At 43.2% G+C, this 17875-nt stretch overlaps 1 protein-coding gene across 1 annotated transcript in view; it reads right to left on the bottom strand.

Moving 5' to 3' along the window:
- Nucleotides 1–1037: 1037 nt before the first annotated feature.
- The window catches only part of SLC49A4 (solute carrier family 49 member 4), a 285208-nt gene continuing 268370 nt past the window's right edge, over nucleotides 1038–17875 (bottom strand). The window contains exon 9 of the mRNA XM_085647320.1: nucleotides 1038–2553. Within this exon, the coding sequence (XP_085503446.1) occupies nucleotides 2438–2553 (116 nt within the window). The 3' untranslated portion in view covers nucleotides 1038–2437. The remainder of the gene's footprint in view (nucleotides 2554–17875) is intronic.

Below are 17875 nucleotides of genomic sequence, written 5' to 3'. Positions count from 1 at the left end.
GAAACTCAAATGGAGCTTTGGAGGTCCCCCTGGATTCAAATTCGTATTATATTTTATCTAGCGAGAACAGAAAGGAAATGTCAAGTCCTCTGTTTATTAATAGGTAGAGTTGACCCAAGAACCTGGTGGAGCTTGCCAACATTTCAATTAGTAAATCTTATACATTTACACTTGAATACGGATGAAGAAAGTACAACTAACCATAGTTGGCAGCAGTCAACTGCAACACCTATGGGAAGTAACACAGAGACCCCTTAGAACAAGATAGGAACTCAATAATGGGACACTGTAAGATGTGTAAACATAGGAAAGGAACTCTTCACTCTGCACTAAAACAAGCCCAAAAGAGACTAAGCATTTCTCATGTAATGGGGACTAATAATAATGCGTTGATTCGATAACAGAGATTTAATAAGAGATTGCCTGCGATGAACTGGCAATTATTTTAAACGCAAAAACAACATTTAAAACAGGGTGTATGAATTCAAAGCAGACAATGGGAGGGTGGTGGGGATCAAACAAAGAACAAAGATGCCCACAGTCCCTGTATTTCAGCCTCTATCGCATAAACAGGCTATGAGAAGAAAAGGTTACTATTGGGAGAAGAAGGTGGCACGATGCCTGATAATCTGCATACTGGTAATAAAGAACAATGACTCAACTACACAGTCCCAAAGAAGAACAAACCATGGCATGGCTGGCTGCGTTGGCAGAGTAATTGGAATGCTAAGTGAGGTTTAAGTGGCATCCATGAAGGGAAAGGCTACGAGACCGTATATCCAACACCAAAAGACGTTAGTACAGTTTCCAATACTGTTCACTGGGTGACAGTGCTCCCAATCACTGGCAATGGAGAGGCAGTAGATGAGATTAAAACCTTATCTATCACCAAATTAAAAGATACAGTTATGTGGAGGTTTGCCATTCCCTTTTGTTTGCAGACACTAGTTAGCACTGCAATTGTGCAACAACAACAAAAAAGAAAACATAAATAATGTACTCTGTAAGATCATATCCCAGTCCTGTGGAGTCCAAAATAATATCAACAACTTTTAATACGTTACTGTGCGAGTAAAACTGTGTAATGTGCAGCATTTGACAAGGGAAAAAAAATCAAAGATGAGTCAACAGAGGTTAAAAGATCCCCGGTCATTCATTAAAAAACAATCAATAAGGATACAGTCATACAGCTACTAAATGTTAGTTTCCAGTTAAATGTCCATATATTGGGCATTCATTTAATAATACAACATTTAATAAACGGTTTACTTCCTGCTTTTTCTGAAAAACAGCTAATATTATTCAGGATGGGAAAATCCCATGTATGTGCTTTGACCTCTTCGGAACGAAACAAGTTGCAGACATGAATTCTCTCCAAGGGTACAAACCGATCTTGGGGGACAGCACCCAGATACGCACTATTAAAGCATGTTTCACAAAGAAAACATGTCCTCAAACAAAACTATTTTTTGCCTTGTTAATACATCTAGATCTATTAGCTGGTATGAATTCACATGTAGCTTATATTAAATACTAAAACATGAGAGGGGAACATCCGTGAAATTATTAATCAATAAATGCAGTTTGCATTCAAGTAGAAGTCGTTTTTCCTTGGGAAGCTTTGCAATACTTATCACAGGGTTTAATCGAGATCTGGTAAATTGCAGTACAGCGGAAGCTGAAATCCATTTGTAGTTCAGTGGCTGACAAATTACAAATGCTGTGCTCATCTTAACAATTCTTCACGTTAGATTGCTAGATTGAAATTTAAAAAACTTTGTAGTCCTTTTCCTCGCTAATACCAAGTCCCAATCTCAACTGTTCCTGGTATCTTGCAACCCACATACTTACTCAAACTGTTCAAAGTGCATTCAAAAATTACACTTGATTGTAAATCCCATGGACAACCACCCAGTGAAACTCTGTAATAGGATTAGTATTTTTAAAATACTTTTTCAAATCTCCTTCTTAAAAAAAAAATACTACTTTTTGTCACACCATAAAGGGCTGAAGGGAGAGGGAACGAGAGCCATCATCACAAGCACTATCAACAGTTAGTTGGTTATCAACTTGTGTCTTCACAGGTATTACACAGCCACAAATCGTGTTAAAGTTCAGTCGATGGAACTGGCACATATTATACATTTCTTCCAGATACATCCTTTTAGGGAAGGAAAGAAGTATTGTGATCTCGTCCTACGTATAGCGTTGGCATCTGATGTTCTCTGCAGTTCAGTCCAGTGTCCATTTTATTATCTCAGAAGCGTACACTATGAAATGACATCTGAAAACCACATATACAAATAATGTCACAGGCGACCAAATGCCTAGACGGTGCTTGTGGATTCTTCTCCCTTTTTTCCTTTCAGCTGTGCAAATCCACGCAAATGTGCAGTGTACAGAATTACAGTCTCATTAAAATTCCATCACTTCAGTCTTACACCGAAACAAAGACGTCAAGATAGAGTCGATCATAAGATTCCCGGAAGCATAAAATAAAAAGGAGGCTGAGCAAACAGGATCCGGTGAGGCACCAGTTCAGCCAGGACAGTTCTGCAAATGAGAAAACAACACTCAGTGTCTCAAACAGTGTCATAAGGCATATTTCCCATGGTGGAGCTTATCGTTGGACTCCTTGAAGCACAGAATACACAGCAGACCAAGCAAACATGATCCAGCGAGGAACCCATTCAACCACGACACGTCTGTATAAACACAAGAAAACAACACACTCTAGTTCAAAAACACTTGTAAAGTAGGCCAGCCCTGCTGAGTCCTTCTTTAGATGTGCTGAATCAAACTCTAGTTGGTAAAGGTCATTTGATAGACTGATATTATCTAGGGATACAATTATTTAGATATTCTTTTTTTTTTAAATATTACTTGTGTGACCTCCAATGGAATGATAAGAACTCTTCTGAATTCTCATTTTCATTAATTGTGTCATTTATTGGTAACTATATCCAAAACCAACGTTAAAGTGATATTCATGTGAACACCATTACATTTTTGTTGTATACCTTTATAAACAAACAGATTGAGGACTTCAGCATGCAATAGAAATGCTGAGACTGTAGAATTCTGGGTGTAAATTTCCAAGGTCTTACTTTAATCTGCCGCTTTATAACATATTAAAAGGGTTGATTGTAGCTGGTTATGTTCCTCCTTTCCACACAGTAAATTAGAAGTGCATTACAAGCCCCTTTGGTAAAAGTCATATTTGCGATGCAAAGGGTTGAGAGTGGAGAAAATATGTGCACATATACTTTTGCAGCAATACATGTATGTATTCACATATATTTGAAATCTATATTTGTATTGGAAGTCGCACTGTAACTCACGATAACAATCACAGCCATTAATTTTTTTTTTTACATTCTACAAAAAATGTTTCACCTTTGCTGAGTTCAAAGGTGTCATGCAGTTAGCATAGTAGCAAAGACTGAGGGGTAGCAAAAAAATAGTAAAAGTTTCACTAATTGAATGAAGACAATATCATGTAGTGGGTGTGCCTTTTGCTGCATTAGTCCATGCAAATTATAAATAGCATGGATCTACAGAAAATAGAAAAAGAACATGAACTCTTGTGCAGAGTAGAAAATAAACATTACCTGCAGTGGTCAGCAATTCCTACTAATAACTTCATGGCATCCTTAGCCCTCTCACTAACCAAAGGTAATTTAATGAGAAAGAGCATTGTCTAAATCCACAGAGAAAACAGACCACTTTTTTTTTGTAAGAAAAAAACGAAATTTTTAAAATCAAAGTAATTTGGCCTTAACTTAACAAAACTGCTTTGTCTGCTGACAAATTGCTACACCGCTTACCGAAACAGGCCTAATTTGTTAACTGCATATTTAAAAAGAAAAGCATGAATCTTGGCTGGACCACTTGTAGCAGTAACAGATTAACAACCTTCGCAAAACTATACAAAAGTCACAATGCCAAGTTCGGAAACCAATTGGCAGCTCAAAAGGTTTAATTATTTATCAAATGCTTTTAATCAGAAAGGTAGGTAATGGAGTCCTCTCAGCATCAGTATTTCGTCTCTGCCTCAGGTTTTCTAAAGGAACATCAATTTTCCTTCGAACGGCCGTTTGCTTCTCCAGGTATTTCTACTGAATTCTAAACACAGCCGCAAGCTTCAGTAATCATATTAAAGGTTTGAGCACTGGTGCCCGGGCGTAATCCATAATTCATGCAGCTGAAGGAAAAGAGCAATTTATGTTCTGGAACGCACAACATAAAAATCAGACACCGCGAAGCCAACCTCAAGAAATTGACAGAGCTAAAAAAAAATCTCTCCTCATATACTAAGGCGGCGTTTCTTGCTGTTCAGAGGACTTCTACTGCTGATACACTATGCATACATATCATAGCCCGCAGACCAGATGCGTATAAATAATAGCGTGGCTTGTGTATTTTAAGGTAACACGGCAAACTGTAAATGAGAAAAAAAAATTTGAATCTGTAAATAGAGACATCAACCAAGAAATGACTATGTCAGTTTAAAAGAAAACTAAAAAAACAATAAGCACATAGTGCAAATCACTTCACTGTAACTAATCACGCCAGGGTGCCCTTGTTGGAGGACTGTTGTCCAATTGCAGAAATGTGCATCAAGTTCACTCGGCAAATTATTATTTTTTAATCTACTTTTACCACCATTTAGGAGTGTCGGCGTACATCAGTGGGAAAATATATATCTCTATATATCTATCTCCTACTGGCCGTCGCCAGTAGGTAGTTATAGTTAGGACCTTGTTTCTTTTCAAAAAGTGTTTTTTCTTAGCCATTATCTTTGGCGCTGTTTGAGGAATCTTCGCAACCTTTTCAAAACTAATGGCCTACTCCCTTCAGCTTCTTTGTGAAAAGTATCGGGGTGATTCGTCAAGAGGTGGCAGAGAAAAAGGGGGGGGGATCACAAAATGCTTTTTCTCCATATTAATTTCCATAGGAAACTGTTGAAGCAGCTACAGCCCGAACTGCTGAACGGAACTACTCCAAATTTGGCAAAAAGATAGTTCTTGGTACAGAGTGCACTATGTATGTTGAATGTTGTAAATCCGTTCCGAAGTTCCTGAGAAAAGTAAATATTTACAGATATCCATATATCGATGCGAAGGATCCACAAACCCTCGTAATGTAATGTGCTCTAGTTTCTTCCTCACATCACATGTGTGCATTCTAGAATTGTTGGGATGTACTTGCTGGGTCATGGAATGTTACGTGGCATTCAAGATCAGCTTAGGTGCGAGCCTGTTGGGTGGCTGGGCTGTTTTCCCATTACAACCCATGAATAAATCTATCTTCAAATCTACGAGGACTCTTCACATTTATTGACGTTACTATTTCAACACTGGCAACGACTGGAAAAGGAAGAGGAGGAAGACAAGAAGAAGTAGAAGAACAGCTCAACTCCAAGAAAGCTTAACTCCAAGAAATCCATTTTTTTTTACCTACGAGTCTTGTCTCACTTTATATCTTACTGCTTTTAAGCTGGGGAAATGTATTAAAAATATATTTCTGCCTCCTCAAGCGAAGAAAGACTCAGATCTGCACTTCGATTCAAGTGAGCTTTTAACACTTTTACATCGACTGTATTTGCTATACTCCTGTGATTTCAGCTATGTGTCAAGTGGCGCTGGTGAGCATGACTTTTAACCTCATTTAATTGATTTGGTACGAGCAGTTATTCAAGGCTGTGTGCTCGTTTAGTTTCAAACGCGGCCTTGCGCTCGAAACGTTATCTGCTGGCTCAAGCTTTCCTGGCGCGCCGACCCTCACCATGCAGGGTAATCAGATGCATGCCTCTACGTGTACTCGTCAGTGACACGCAGTGTTTGTGTAGAATTTGGCAGTGAGAGGCAGCGTCCCTGTGAGGTTTTCCCTTTGTAACAAGGTTTCCCCGCCCAGACGTGCACAGTGAACTCCTCACTGTGATGTGGGGTTTCTTGGTTTCAATGACTATGCTCTAAAGCGATTGTCGAACCTCAATACCTCCTTTACTCAGCCGTCAAAAAGTTCACTTTTGTCTATGCGCTGATGTGCACAAAACACCTATACTTGTTTAACTTAACTGCTACGTTTGGAATTCAAATTAATTATCGTGTGCGCTGATGTGTGCGGATTGTCACAAAATAAAGTTGGCTATGAAGCACACGGCGAACCCTAATGCCTCCTTTGCTCAGCTGTCTCAAACAGTTCACCTTTGTATACGTGCTGATGCGCAGAGCACACCTATACTTATTTAATTTAACTGCTACGTTTGGAATTCCAGTAAATTATCGTGTAAGCTGACGTGCACAGAAGTTCAGAGTTTAAATATCTTCAATTTACGGTGTTATTTGTTACATTTTGCGCAGACACACACTGCACAGCTGAAATTTGCGTGTCGATCTCTTCAGATACTCAAATAATTTTATGCTCTGAGCTGACACGCACAGCTCTCATTCAAAAAGTCATTAATTCTACGCTGACACGTACAGCACTAATTTTGCGATGACACACAGCTTTTGATTTATACTGTGTGCTCCTGATTGCGCTGACACACACAACTACAAGTGTGTCATGGCATGGCTCAGATACACACGGTTGTGATACTGTTTGTTTTATTGCCATTTCATTACGTCGGTTCTCATCTTCACACTGATATGCACAGTTCTAGATTTGCATGTTATGGACACTGACACATATGGCAACTATTGTGTAGCTTGTTTGAATTGGCTTTTAATTTTTCTCTCATCTTGAATTATTAGCTGTGTTTTTCATTACCTTACACTGAGACACAGAACTTCACCAACTATGCAAAACGTTACTGCACCTCCTTTCTTTCTTTAGTCACCTGGTGATCCACCTATTAAATGGACCAAATGGAAAAAGGTATTCAAGAGGAAAGCTCAAGTTGTGGGACTTCTCTCAGTGCTGAGAGAAGGACAGCGTTACTTTTACACTGTCTTGGATCAGAAGGTCAAGATGTACTTGATCACCTTCCTGATGCCCCTGATCGTGTTGCAGCAGATCTCAATGAATATGAGATGTGTATATACAAACTTGATGTACATTATTTACCTAAAGTAAGTACGATTTTAGAACGGTATCATGTTGGCAGGAGACTACAAAGAGAAGGTGAAACAACTGAAAATTACGTCACAGACCTTAGACGTCTAGCCTCTTCCTGCAAGTTTGGTGTATTGATAGATAAAATAATCAGAGACCAGTTTATGTTAGGGTGCAGGACTGAAAAAGTGTGTAATGAATTGTGGCTTAAAGATGAGCCTTCACTTGATGACGTTTTACTTGTGGCTAAACGAATTGAACATTCTCTTGAGTGCATGAAGGAGATCAAGAAAGATCTCAATAAAGAGGTATCTGTAGTTAGCTCTTCTAATTTCAGTTCCTCCTCAAAGAATGTTCAAACTAAGGTTGGCAATGATAAACAAACAAATACATTCCAGGGTAGGAAGGAGAGAAAGTGTTATAGGTGTGATAGGCCTGGACATTTAGCAAATGACAAGCCATGTCCAGCTCTTAATGATGTCTGTACATTTTGTAAATAAAAAAAGGACACTTTGCTGTTGCTTGTAGAATGAAGGGTCCCAAACAAAGGGTTAGTGAAGTTGAGTGCGACTCTTCTACAGATTCCCATTACTTTGAGTGTGGTCAAATTCTTCTTCAAGTTGGAGCTGATGGACCCTTAGACTATATTAATGTGGAAGGTGAAAAGACTAAAGTTTTATTTGACTCTGGTGCCAAGATTACCATAATTGCTAGTAAATTATATGATGACAAATTACAGGGGAAATTTCCATACTCAAACCTGATATTCGCCTTTATGCTTATGGTGGGAATCCCATTGAACTGCGCGGATATTCTATAGGTTTGTTAGAATATGAAGACTGTTTCACCTCAGGTAAAGTTTATGTATCCAAAAAAGGAGACAGTATTGTAAGTTGGTGACATTAGAAGGATCTTAGTGTCATGTTAGACCCCAACAGTGATCCTCCTATTCTTTTAAAAAAGATAGACAACCTGTCAAATGTATTGGATATGATTCTATTTTACAAGAACATTTTAAAAAAGGGTATCCTCAGTCTTTGGTGATAAGCTTGGTTGCTTGAAGGGTTATTGTCACAAAATAAAGTTGGCTTTAGGTTCAATTCCTTTTTCTGTAAGAGAAGAGAATTAGAAAAACTCTAATCTCAAGGCATTATTGAAGAAGGTGAAGGCACTACTTTGGTTGGCTAGGAAGGCGGATGGCTCACTGAGACTATGTGTTGATCTCAGACAGCTTAATAAATGTGTTTTGGTTGATGAATATCCCTTTCTCAATATTTCTGACCTCTTAACCATGGTGGGTGGTGCAAGAATTTTTAGTACCATTAATTTAACTTCCGCCTTTCATCAGACTCTTTTAGATCAGTCCTCTAAAGATCTTACTGAATTTGTCACGCCATTTGGTACATTTAGATATGTTAGACTTCCATTTGGCCTTGTATCCGCTGCTTCTGTTTGTCAGCGTCCTATGGAGAAGGTATTGCTCGATGTGTCAGGGGTTTGTGTATATCAGGATGATATTTTAGTTTATGGTAGTAATGAGACTAAACATGGTAGCAGGGTCAGACAAGTTCTGGATATACTCAATTCACATAATCTTACCCTAAAACTTGAAAAGTGCACACACACAGACTACGAAAACATTAAAGGGTATTTTATGTGGAGGAAGGTACCCCTTCCTGCACAAAAAATATCCTAAGCACAACGTAAAATACCTGCGCTATAGCGCAAGGGTGCCTATATTGGCAGAAGGCTGTACAAAGTATTCCAGCTCACTGGGAGAGCACATATGTGCCATTTCTTTGTAGATACAACACAATTCTGCACTTTAAAGTCAACAGAGCAAAGGCTATGTATAGAAGGGGGTTTAGGTGTGGTGAGGGACTAGCCTCTTCAGGCAAAACTCTGTGCATAGCGAGGACTCGTCGCTGGACATGCTCCACATGTAATGGGGACTGATTGTGCTTAGGGACTGGATGCTCCGTGAAGAGCTTTGTGCAGGGCGAAAGCATTGAATAGTAGGGGCTTTCCCATGTAATGAGGTTCAGGTGTGCTACGGGAATGGCCTCTCTGTGAAGACTTCTGTGCTGGACGAAGGCTGTGCATATTAGGGCTTGGCCATCTAATGGGGCTTGGCTGTCTGCAGGGAGTGGGCTCTCATTACAGACATCCATACTAGGTGAAGGCTGTGCATAGTAGGAGCATGGCCACCTTATGAGTCTTTGGTGCGTGGATGTGAAGGGTGTGCATACTAGGCCCTTGGCCGCCTATGGGGATTGTGTTTTTTGTTGTTTTTTAAAACTTTTTTTTACTGGTCCAGCAGTACTACCGCAAGGGTCCATGCGGACCCTCTTTTGGTCTTGCAGTATTCCCTCGGATCACACAAGGGTCCAGGCTAACTCCTGTCAGGCTGAAAATTGTTTTAATTGATTTTGCACCCCCAGGGGGTCCGTCTAGGGCCCTCCTAACTGTAGGATAGTCAGTGTAACCCTCCCCTGACCCATTCTATGGTACTTTATTTTCATTTGCTCTTAATTTTGTGGCCAGTCAATCAGATCAATTGGTCCCGCAGGACCAAGATGGCTGACGGTAATAAAATCCCTTGCAGCCAATCAGCTCACTCTATTTGTTTTTAATTTGCAGTCCCGCTGGACCAAATGTGAACTTCATTTCTCAAAAATGGCTTAACGGATCAACAGTAAATAATGAAAAGCACACTTTCTAAGTAAAGATCTAGCTTTCCACCAAATTCGGTATAATCCTTCTCAGGCATTTTTGGTGGAGCACTGTCTAAAATTTCCTATGGGAAATTGCAGGGATAACACACGTTTTGAGAGCCCCCATCCCTTTTTCTTGGTGATCACCCTGAACCTTTTCAGGAGGACGTTTAGGTGGATATTATTATTATTATTTTTTTTACATTTTGTGAAGATTTGTAAAACAACACAAAAGCCTGACCTAACTATAACTACACAGTGGTGGCCGCCACTGCATAATATATATTTATGGGTGTATGTGTGTGTGTGTGTATCAAGGACAGTTGTCTTAAGATAATGCATTACGCGATATGCAATAAGCTTTATGATGGCATGTTAGACCTGCCATTTTTAGTGGGTTTATCCCCAGACTTTTTGACCTTCTGTTTTTGACCCATTTTTCGTTGGTTTTAGGACTCTAGGCACTTTACCACTGTTAATCAGAGCTAAATTGCATATTCTCTCAATGTGAGTTGTGTTATGGATTGATGTTTCAATGATTGGCTTATCTGATTTGCTAGTAATGTGCAGGGGTGTGCCCAGGGCTTGTAAATCAAATCCTACTAGGGGGCCTGTAGCACTGGTTGTGCCACCCACACAAGTAGCCTTTCAAATGTGTCTAAGACCTGCCACTGCAATGTCTACGCGCACAGTTTTAAACTGCCATGTTGACCTAGCTAGTACATCTACTTGCCAGGCCCCAACCTTCCCTTTTCTAAGATCTAAGTCACCCCTACAGTAAGCCAATGTTCCCCTGTGGGCAGGGTGCAGTGTATGTGAAAGGTAGGACATGTCCTGGTGTGTTTTACATGTCCTGATAGTGAAATACAGCCAATTTCGTTTTTCTCCTTCGAAAGGCTGTCTTTCCCATAGGAGCTGTCTGGTTACATTTTACAATTGTAACTTTCAATTGGGACAAGATATAGAAATGGAGTTTAGGTTCCCTGAGCTCAGAATTTAATAAAGGTGGGTTTTAAATTGTGTGTTTGAAAATTCCACTTTTATAAAGTGGGCATTATCTTGTTTAACCATCCTGTGCCTCTGCCTGCCTGTGGAATCAACGTCTGGTTTTAGATTGACAGGGGCTGATTCATGTATTCATTCCAGGCACTCACACAAAGGGAGATGAGGTGTGCCCTGCATATGCTGATGGTGGGAGGAGTTGTCACCGACACCTGAATAGGCTGTGGCTGCTCTGCACAATGCCATCTCCACCTCCTGTAGTGAAGCTCTTTCAGGGAGGACAGAACTGGGTTTTACCAAGCAAGAGGGACTTTCTACCAAAGACTTCAAAGAGAAAAGTAGCATAAATATTGGGGCCCTGAACTTAGAACTTTAAATTACTTTGAACTAAGGAACCTATCAGGAAGAGCTAAGAGAGCTGCCAGGAGGAGTACTGCCCTGCTGCTGTGTTGTGCTTTGTTGGGTTGGCCTGCAGTTGTTGCTTCTGTCTTGGGCAGAGAAAGGGCTGGACTGAACTTCCTTGAATCCTGTTGTTAAAGTTGCTCTCCCAGGGCTAGAAGTAGAGCTTGCCTCCAGTTGGAAGTCTCAGGCACATCAAAGACTACATCGTCCTCTGGATACCTGCGCCTGGGACTGCGTGTTTTTGCTGCCATGGATGGAAAAAGCACCCCAACGCGAATCACCGACACCTTCACCTGTTGGACCCACAACAACACCGCCGCACTTCGCACTGCAATCCTGATACACAGTCCGACACAATCCGCTGCTTGCACCGTGACCGGTGGGCACCGCACGCTGCACCGCCTCGCTACACATTGCCGCCCTGGTCTCATTGATGCCACTGCTCCAAGCTGACCTCCACGCCACTGCCAGCACTGTGGCCAGGGGGCATCGCTTGTAAGTTACATGACACATAGCCCCGTCCCACACAGCGGCCTTGGTCCTCCGACACCAGTGCCATCAACTCCAGATTGTCTACCGACGACAGCACTTCAGAAAAAACGACGTTTCTTGCACCGTGACCACAGCCCTGGTCTCAACTGGATGGAGTCACCGAGCCACTAGCTGCACTGCAACCTGAGGGCACCACACCGCTCCACTCCGCACCACCGCCCTGACACCTGGCGACGCCTGCGCTCCTGATTTCAACCTCACAGAGTTCGATCTGGAATGCGTGTGATATCAAGGGCCAGACGACTCCTGCACCGACCTCCGAAACAGACACCTGGCGACGCCGCCTCTTCAGATCTCATTGCAAAGTTCACAACACCCTGCATTTCCAAGGTACTGTTTGTGGATCTTCCAGACATCGCAGCTGGCCCGCAACCTTGCGGTCGGACTGAACTATTGGATTTGTTTGTTCACGACACTGTAATAGCCCAGGATGGAGCTATCGACTTCAAGGATCTGTATTTTAAGTTGACTCTTGCAATATACGCTTCCTTATATCTGCATGTTGAATTTTTATCATTTTGGTTGTGTTTTACACAGATAAATATTGACTATGAAGAGGGGGGGGGCCCACACCTGCTGCACCAGCTGCTGTTGCCCTGCCATTCTACGCGCTTTTGCGCCGCCACTGCCTACTGTCTGCCAGACTCACTGGGGGCACCGGGACTTCAACCCCCAGGCTACCCTGCGACGTGCATGCCGCCAACGTTGTTGTCGGGCACCAGGAGGCGCATTTAATCAGCCCAGGGCCACCCCTCTTGGCCCTCCAGGAACATCTATTCACTGGTAAGGATACTTTGTTATTAGCTAACTTTTTCCATCTCCCCCACTGAACATTGTATTGTAGATTATGGGGAAGAGGAAACTACTGCCCCCATGTAGGGAAGATGTCCATGAAGAGTGCACCAATCACAAAGTATCTAAAAGATGCTGTGGGTTAGATCAACAGCGAAATTGTGCATGTTGAAGAGCAATTAGCAGCCACTAAAACCGCACTTGATGCCATTTTAAAAGAGTCCACATCAGAGGGTGGGCCTGATACTTCAGTATTTATGAGTAACAAGAGAGTTAAGGTCACCCAGAAAGAGCCACAACTAATTGCTGATGCGGACACTGTACCAATCTTGGCCAATCCATGCATCCTCACAATTCCCCTGGAAATCTCAGCCCTATCAAATGATACTGACCCGCTATCACCTCCAGCAAAAAAAGCGATACAACTCTACTTAAAGGATAACACCTCTGTGGAGATTCAGCGGGTAAAGGCAAAAACCAAAGCAAAGCAAAAAAAGGAGGAAAAATTGCAGGGGTGAAAAAGGGGGACAGCAATCCAACAAATGCACACACCCACTTAGGGTAATTGCAAAAAACAAGTATATTGATAGAAATTATTGATAGAAATAAAAGAGAGCCAGCTCTATTGAATTGTGGGAAGCAAGCCTCCGACGAAGATGCAATCTGCATTGAAACGCGTAAGGCAGCAAAATGTAAATGTGGGGCACTGCGGGGAGCCTGAAGTGCAGACTGGAAGGTGGTTTTTCAGCTGTGTGCCCTCACGAAAGCTCATTGGGCACTTTGTTGGACTATATATATATATATATATATATATATATATACACACACACACACACACACACACACACTCGCCGCCAGTTTTACTTAAACACACACATCCACTCTCACACACACATTCATACACCCAGTGAGACACCCATTCAGAAACTCAAACAGCCACTGACAGTCGCACAAGACACAGACACACACATTTATAGACATAGTCAAAGTCACACACCCACTTACAGACCTATGCACCCAGCCACAGATGCACGCACTCACTCACAAACTCACTGAGACAGTGATGCAACCACTGAGAGACCCACTGAGCGAGTGAGACACTGATTCAGAGACCCGGTCAGACACTGACGCATCCAGTCACAGACCTACTCAGAGACTGACACACCCACTCAGATGCTTATGGATCCACTTAGAGACTCACGCACCCACTCAGAGAAACACGCCGACTTGGAGGTGCACTCAAGTACAGATGCACCCACTGACACACCCACTCAGACACTGACACACCCGCTCAGAGACCCACTGAGACACTGATGCACTGACTCAGAGATCCACTAGAGATTGATGTACCCACTCACAGATCCAAGACACTGACAGATCCACTTAGAGACACACTCCTACACTGATCCACCCAGTCAGAGCCCCACTCAGACACTGACACACCAACTCACAGACCCACTCAGCCACTCATGCACCCTATCAGAGAACAACTCAGACTCAAGCACTTGCTCACAGACCAGTCAGACACTCATGCACCCACTCACAGACCCACTGAGACAGCTATGCACCCACTCAGGCACCCAGTCAAGTGCTTATTCACCCACTCAGTCACCCAGTTAAGTGCCCATGCACCCATCCACAGACCCACTTAAGCATTCACACAACCCACTCACAGACACCCCCCCCAACCTACCTATACAGCCACTCACACTCAAAGATTACAGTTAGGAAATAAAAAATAAAAAAAAGTCAAAATTTACAGAAAAAACAAAGGTTACAGCAGTGGTCTTCAAACTTTTTTATGCTGCGCCCCCCAAGTAAAGAAAAAAATGCATCAGGCCCCCCTTAGATTTTTCACAATTATTTGATTGAACTGGCAATGTTTAAATATGTCTCGACTTATTTAAACATGAGACATATTTAAACATTGGAGTTAAATTATGTTTAAAAAACAATTTCAGCTAGGATATAAATGACCGAAAAAAACTAGCGTTGGCCCCTTAGAGTGGCTTACTGCCGCTCATTTTCCCCCACTGCTTAAATCAAAGCACTGCCATCAGCATAAAGCTTTACCGATACAGCCACTCAACACCCACTTACACACCCATACAGCTACTTACACCCCCACTTATTCACCTTTACACCCACTCACACACCCAATAAACACGGTCACAAAGCCACTCAGATGACATATGTTAGAAACCGTATCACTCAGTAGTACAGAAAGAAAATAATAATTTAACTTATGATGTGCGTTGTACCCAAGTCTCAGAAACATTTGCAAAACACTTTTACTGACTGGATGATGTCATTAGTGATGTCATTTGAAATGTCGCTGACCATGTCATGAGTTGTGTAATATGTGAGGTCATAAGCAGTGCACTGCAGGGACGTAAGTTATAGTTAGTGCAGGTAACTATAATTCTGAATTTAAATGGTACTATAACCTCCCTGTAACCTGCTTTTTCCCGGTAAATTTCTACATTTTTTCATTTTACTTCCAAACTTAAACCTGTAAACCTTGAGAATGGGTGTGTGAGTGGCTGTATAGGTCAGTGAGTGGGTGTGTGAGTGCCTGAGTGGTGTTGTATATCTATCTGTGAGTGGGTGTAATAGTGCTTGTGTGGGTGTAAGAGTGCCTGTGTGGGTGCGTGAGTGCCTGTGTGGGTGCGTGAGTGCCTGTGTGGGTGCGTGAGTGCCTGTGTGGGTGCGTGAGTGCCTGTGTGGGTGCGTGAGTGCCTGTGTGGGTGCGTGAGTGCCTGTGTGGGTGCGTGAGTGCCTGTGTGGGTGCGTGAGTGCCTGTGTGGGTGCGTGAGTGCCTGTGTGGGTGCGTGAGTGCCTGTGTGGGAGCGTGAGTGCCTGTGTGGGAGCGTGAGTGCCTGTGTGGGAGCGTGAGTGCTTGTGTGGGTGCGTGAGTGCTTGTGTGGGTGCGTGAGTGCTTGTGTGGGTGCGTGAGTGCTTGTGTGGGTGTGTGAGTGCTTGTGTGGGTGTGTGAGTGCTTGTGTGGGTGTGTGAGTGCTTGTGTGGGTGTGTGAGTGCTTGTGTGGGTGTGTGAGTGCTTGTGTGGGTGTGTGAGTGCTTGTGTGGGTGTGTGAGTGCTTGTTTGGGTATTTGAGTGCTTGTGTGGGTATGTGAGTGCTTGTGTGGGTATGTGAGTGCTTGTGTGGGTGCGTGAGTGCCTGTGTGGGTGCGTGAGTGCCTGTGTGGGTGCGTGAGTGCCTGTGTGGGTGCGTGAGTGCCTGTGTGGGTGCGTGAGTGCCTGTGTGGGTGCGTGAGTGCCTGTGTGGGTGCGTGAGTGCCTGTGTGGGTGCGTGAGTGCCTGTGTGGGTGCGTGAGTGCCTGTGTGGGTGGGTGAGTGCCTGTGTGGGTGGGTGAGTGCCTGTGTGGGTGGGTGAGTGCCTGTGTGGGTGGGTGAGTGAGTGAGTGCCTGTGTGGGTGGGTGAGTGCCTGTGGGTGGGTGAGTGCCTGTGGGTGTGTGAGTGCCTGTGTGTGTGTGAGTGCCTGTGTGGGTGTGTGAGGGCCTGTGTGGGTGTGTGAGGGCCTGTGTGGGTGTGTGAGGGCCTGTGTGGGTGTGTGAGGGCCTGTGTGGGTGTGTGAGGGCCTGTGTGGGTCTGTGAGTGGTGCTTTGGTTCTGTGACTTGGTGTGTGAGTGGTGCTATGGGTCTGTTAGTGGACACTAAGCTGTCATGGTTTTCTCCTCTCTGACACACATTGTATAGGGTTGCCACCTAGCTGTTTCTTTACTGGCATTACCAGTAGTTTAACGTTCTGGAGTCCATTAAACCATTTAACATTACACTACTATAAGTTGGCACCTACATTTAACTTTGTAAGACAGTACTGATTTAGAAAATAACTCCTCCATAATAAGGGATGTGTCTAAACTACTCTACTTTTACGTTTGAAAGTAAAGTCTATTCAAAACCCTTCCCCCACACTGCTTTCCCCTCAGTTCCCACAGCAAACACCTTTGAAACACTCTCTAGCGCCAGTAGGTCATTTTTCTACATTTTCCAGTGCCAATCACAGATCTAGCTACTTTTTTCTCAAAACCACAACCTAATTTTAAACTACCTGCATATTTACACCATCCAAACGAATTTGTTTTGCTTTTTTAATTGAGTGCTGTCCTCCATTTTAACTGCCTTTCATTTTGAAAACTGTCTCATTCAGCTCCAGTCTTCTCCTGTGTGCTACTCCTCCTTGACTACAAAATGGTTTGAGTGTGGATTGTGGGTCATAGCTTTGTGTTTTGTACTAGAGATTGTTCTAGAAAGAGTGGCGTTGACAAGGACTTGGTTTGCATAATGTGGACATTAGTTGTATTGACCAGAGAGAGTTAAAGTGGCATCAATGGCTGCCTTTGGTTGAAAGCATTGCAGATTGCCAACATCCAGACCTCATGATTGTGCACTGTGATGTCAATGACCTAGGTACACTTACTGGGGTAGGACTGGAAATGCTAATGATGGATACCTTTGGTCAATTAATGGCACTTTCCCTCATACTGCCTTGGTGTTCGCAAACATTTGCCAAAAGCAGAAACGGAAAAAGGCCAGGCAAATTTTGTCCACAGACAGACAAAGCCAGGAAACATGTTAATAAAACTGTTTCTGCATTTCTTAGGGACCACAGCATGGGCTCCATCTACAACAACTTGCACTTTGACATCGAGCATATATATAGAAATTATGGAGTTCATTTCTCTGAGAAAGGCAACAAGATATTCCTCAATAATTTGAAAGACTACATTCTCTTTTAGGTGTAGTTATCTACACACACAATACACTTCTAAGAGCCACTCTATTATCAAACAGTAAATAATTATCAAGGTAAATCCTTTAACCCCTTCGATGCTCATGACGGACAGGGGCAGGAAATCCCTCTGCTGTAAACAGCAAAGGGATTTCCTTTATTTTTATGTGTCTCGGGAGGTGGGAAAGAGCTTCCCCAACCTCCCGAGGCCCTCCCCTGGTTTTCAGTGTAATAACGATCGCGCATATGGCGCGCTGTCGTCATTACATTGAAAACGAAACAAACTCAGTTTCAGTGCTCGTGGGGCTATCTCAGCCTCCCGAGCACCGAAACACTTGGGAGAGGTATCGTTGGAAAGGGGAGAACCTCCCCTTTCCAATGGTACCCTTCCCTAGTGGATCCCTGCTTGGGGTTCACCCCAGGAGGGCGATCCCCAAGCAGGGATCCACCCACTAGCGCCAGGGAGGGGGAGAGCGGCCTCTTGGGCAAGGTCCTTTGCTCCCCCCATTGTGTTTTGGGCATACCAGCATTTCTGCCTCCCCTGGGGGGCAGATGGGGGCATTAGCCCCCAATCTCCCCCCCCCGGGGGCAGTAAGCCC

The sequence above is a fragment of the Triturus cristatus genome, chromosome 3_2 (assembly GCF_964204655.1).
Source record: "Triturus cristatus chromosome 3_2, aTriCri1.1, whole genome shotgun sequence".
NCBI classification, from domain to species: Eukaryota; Metazoa; Chordata; class Amphibia; order Caudata; family Salamandridae; genus Triturus; species Triturus cristatus.
This window is presented reverse-complemented; position numbering and strand designations above follow the sequence as displayed.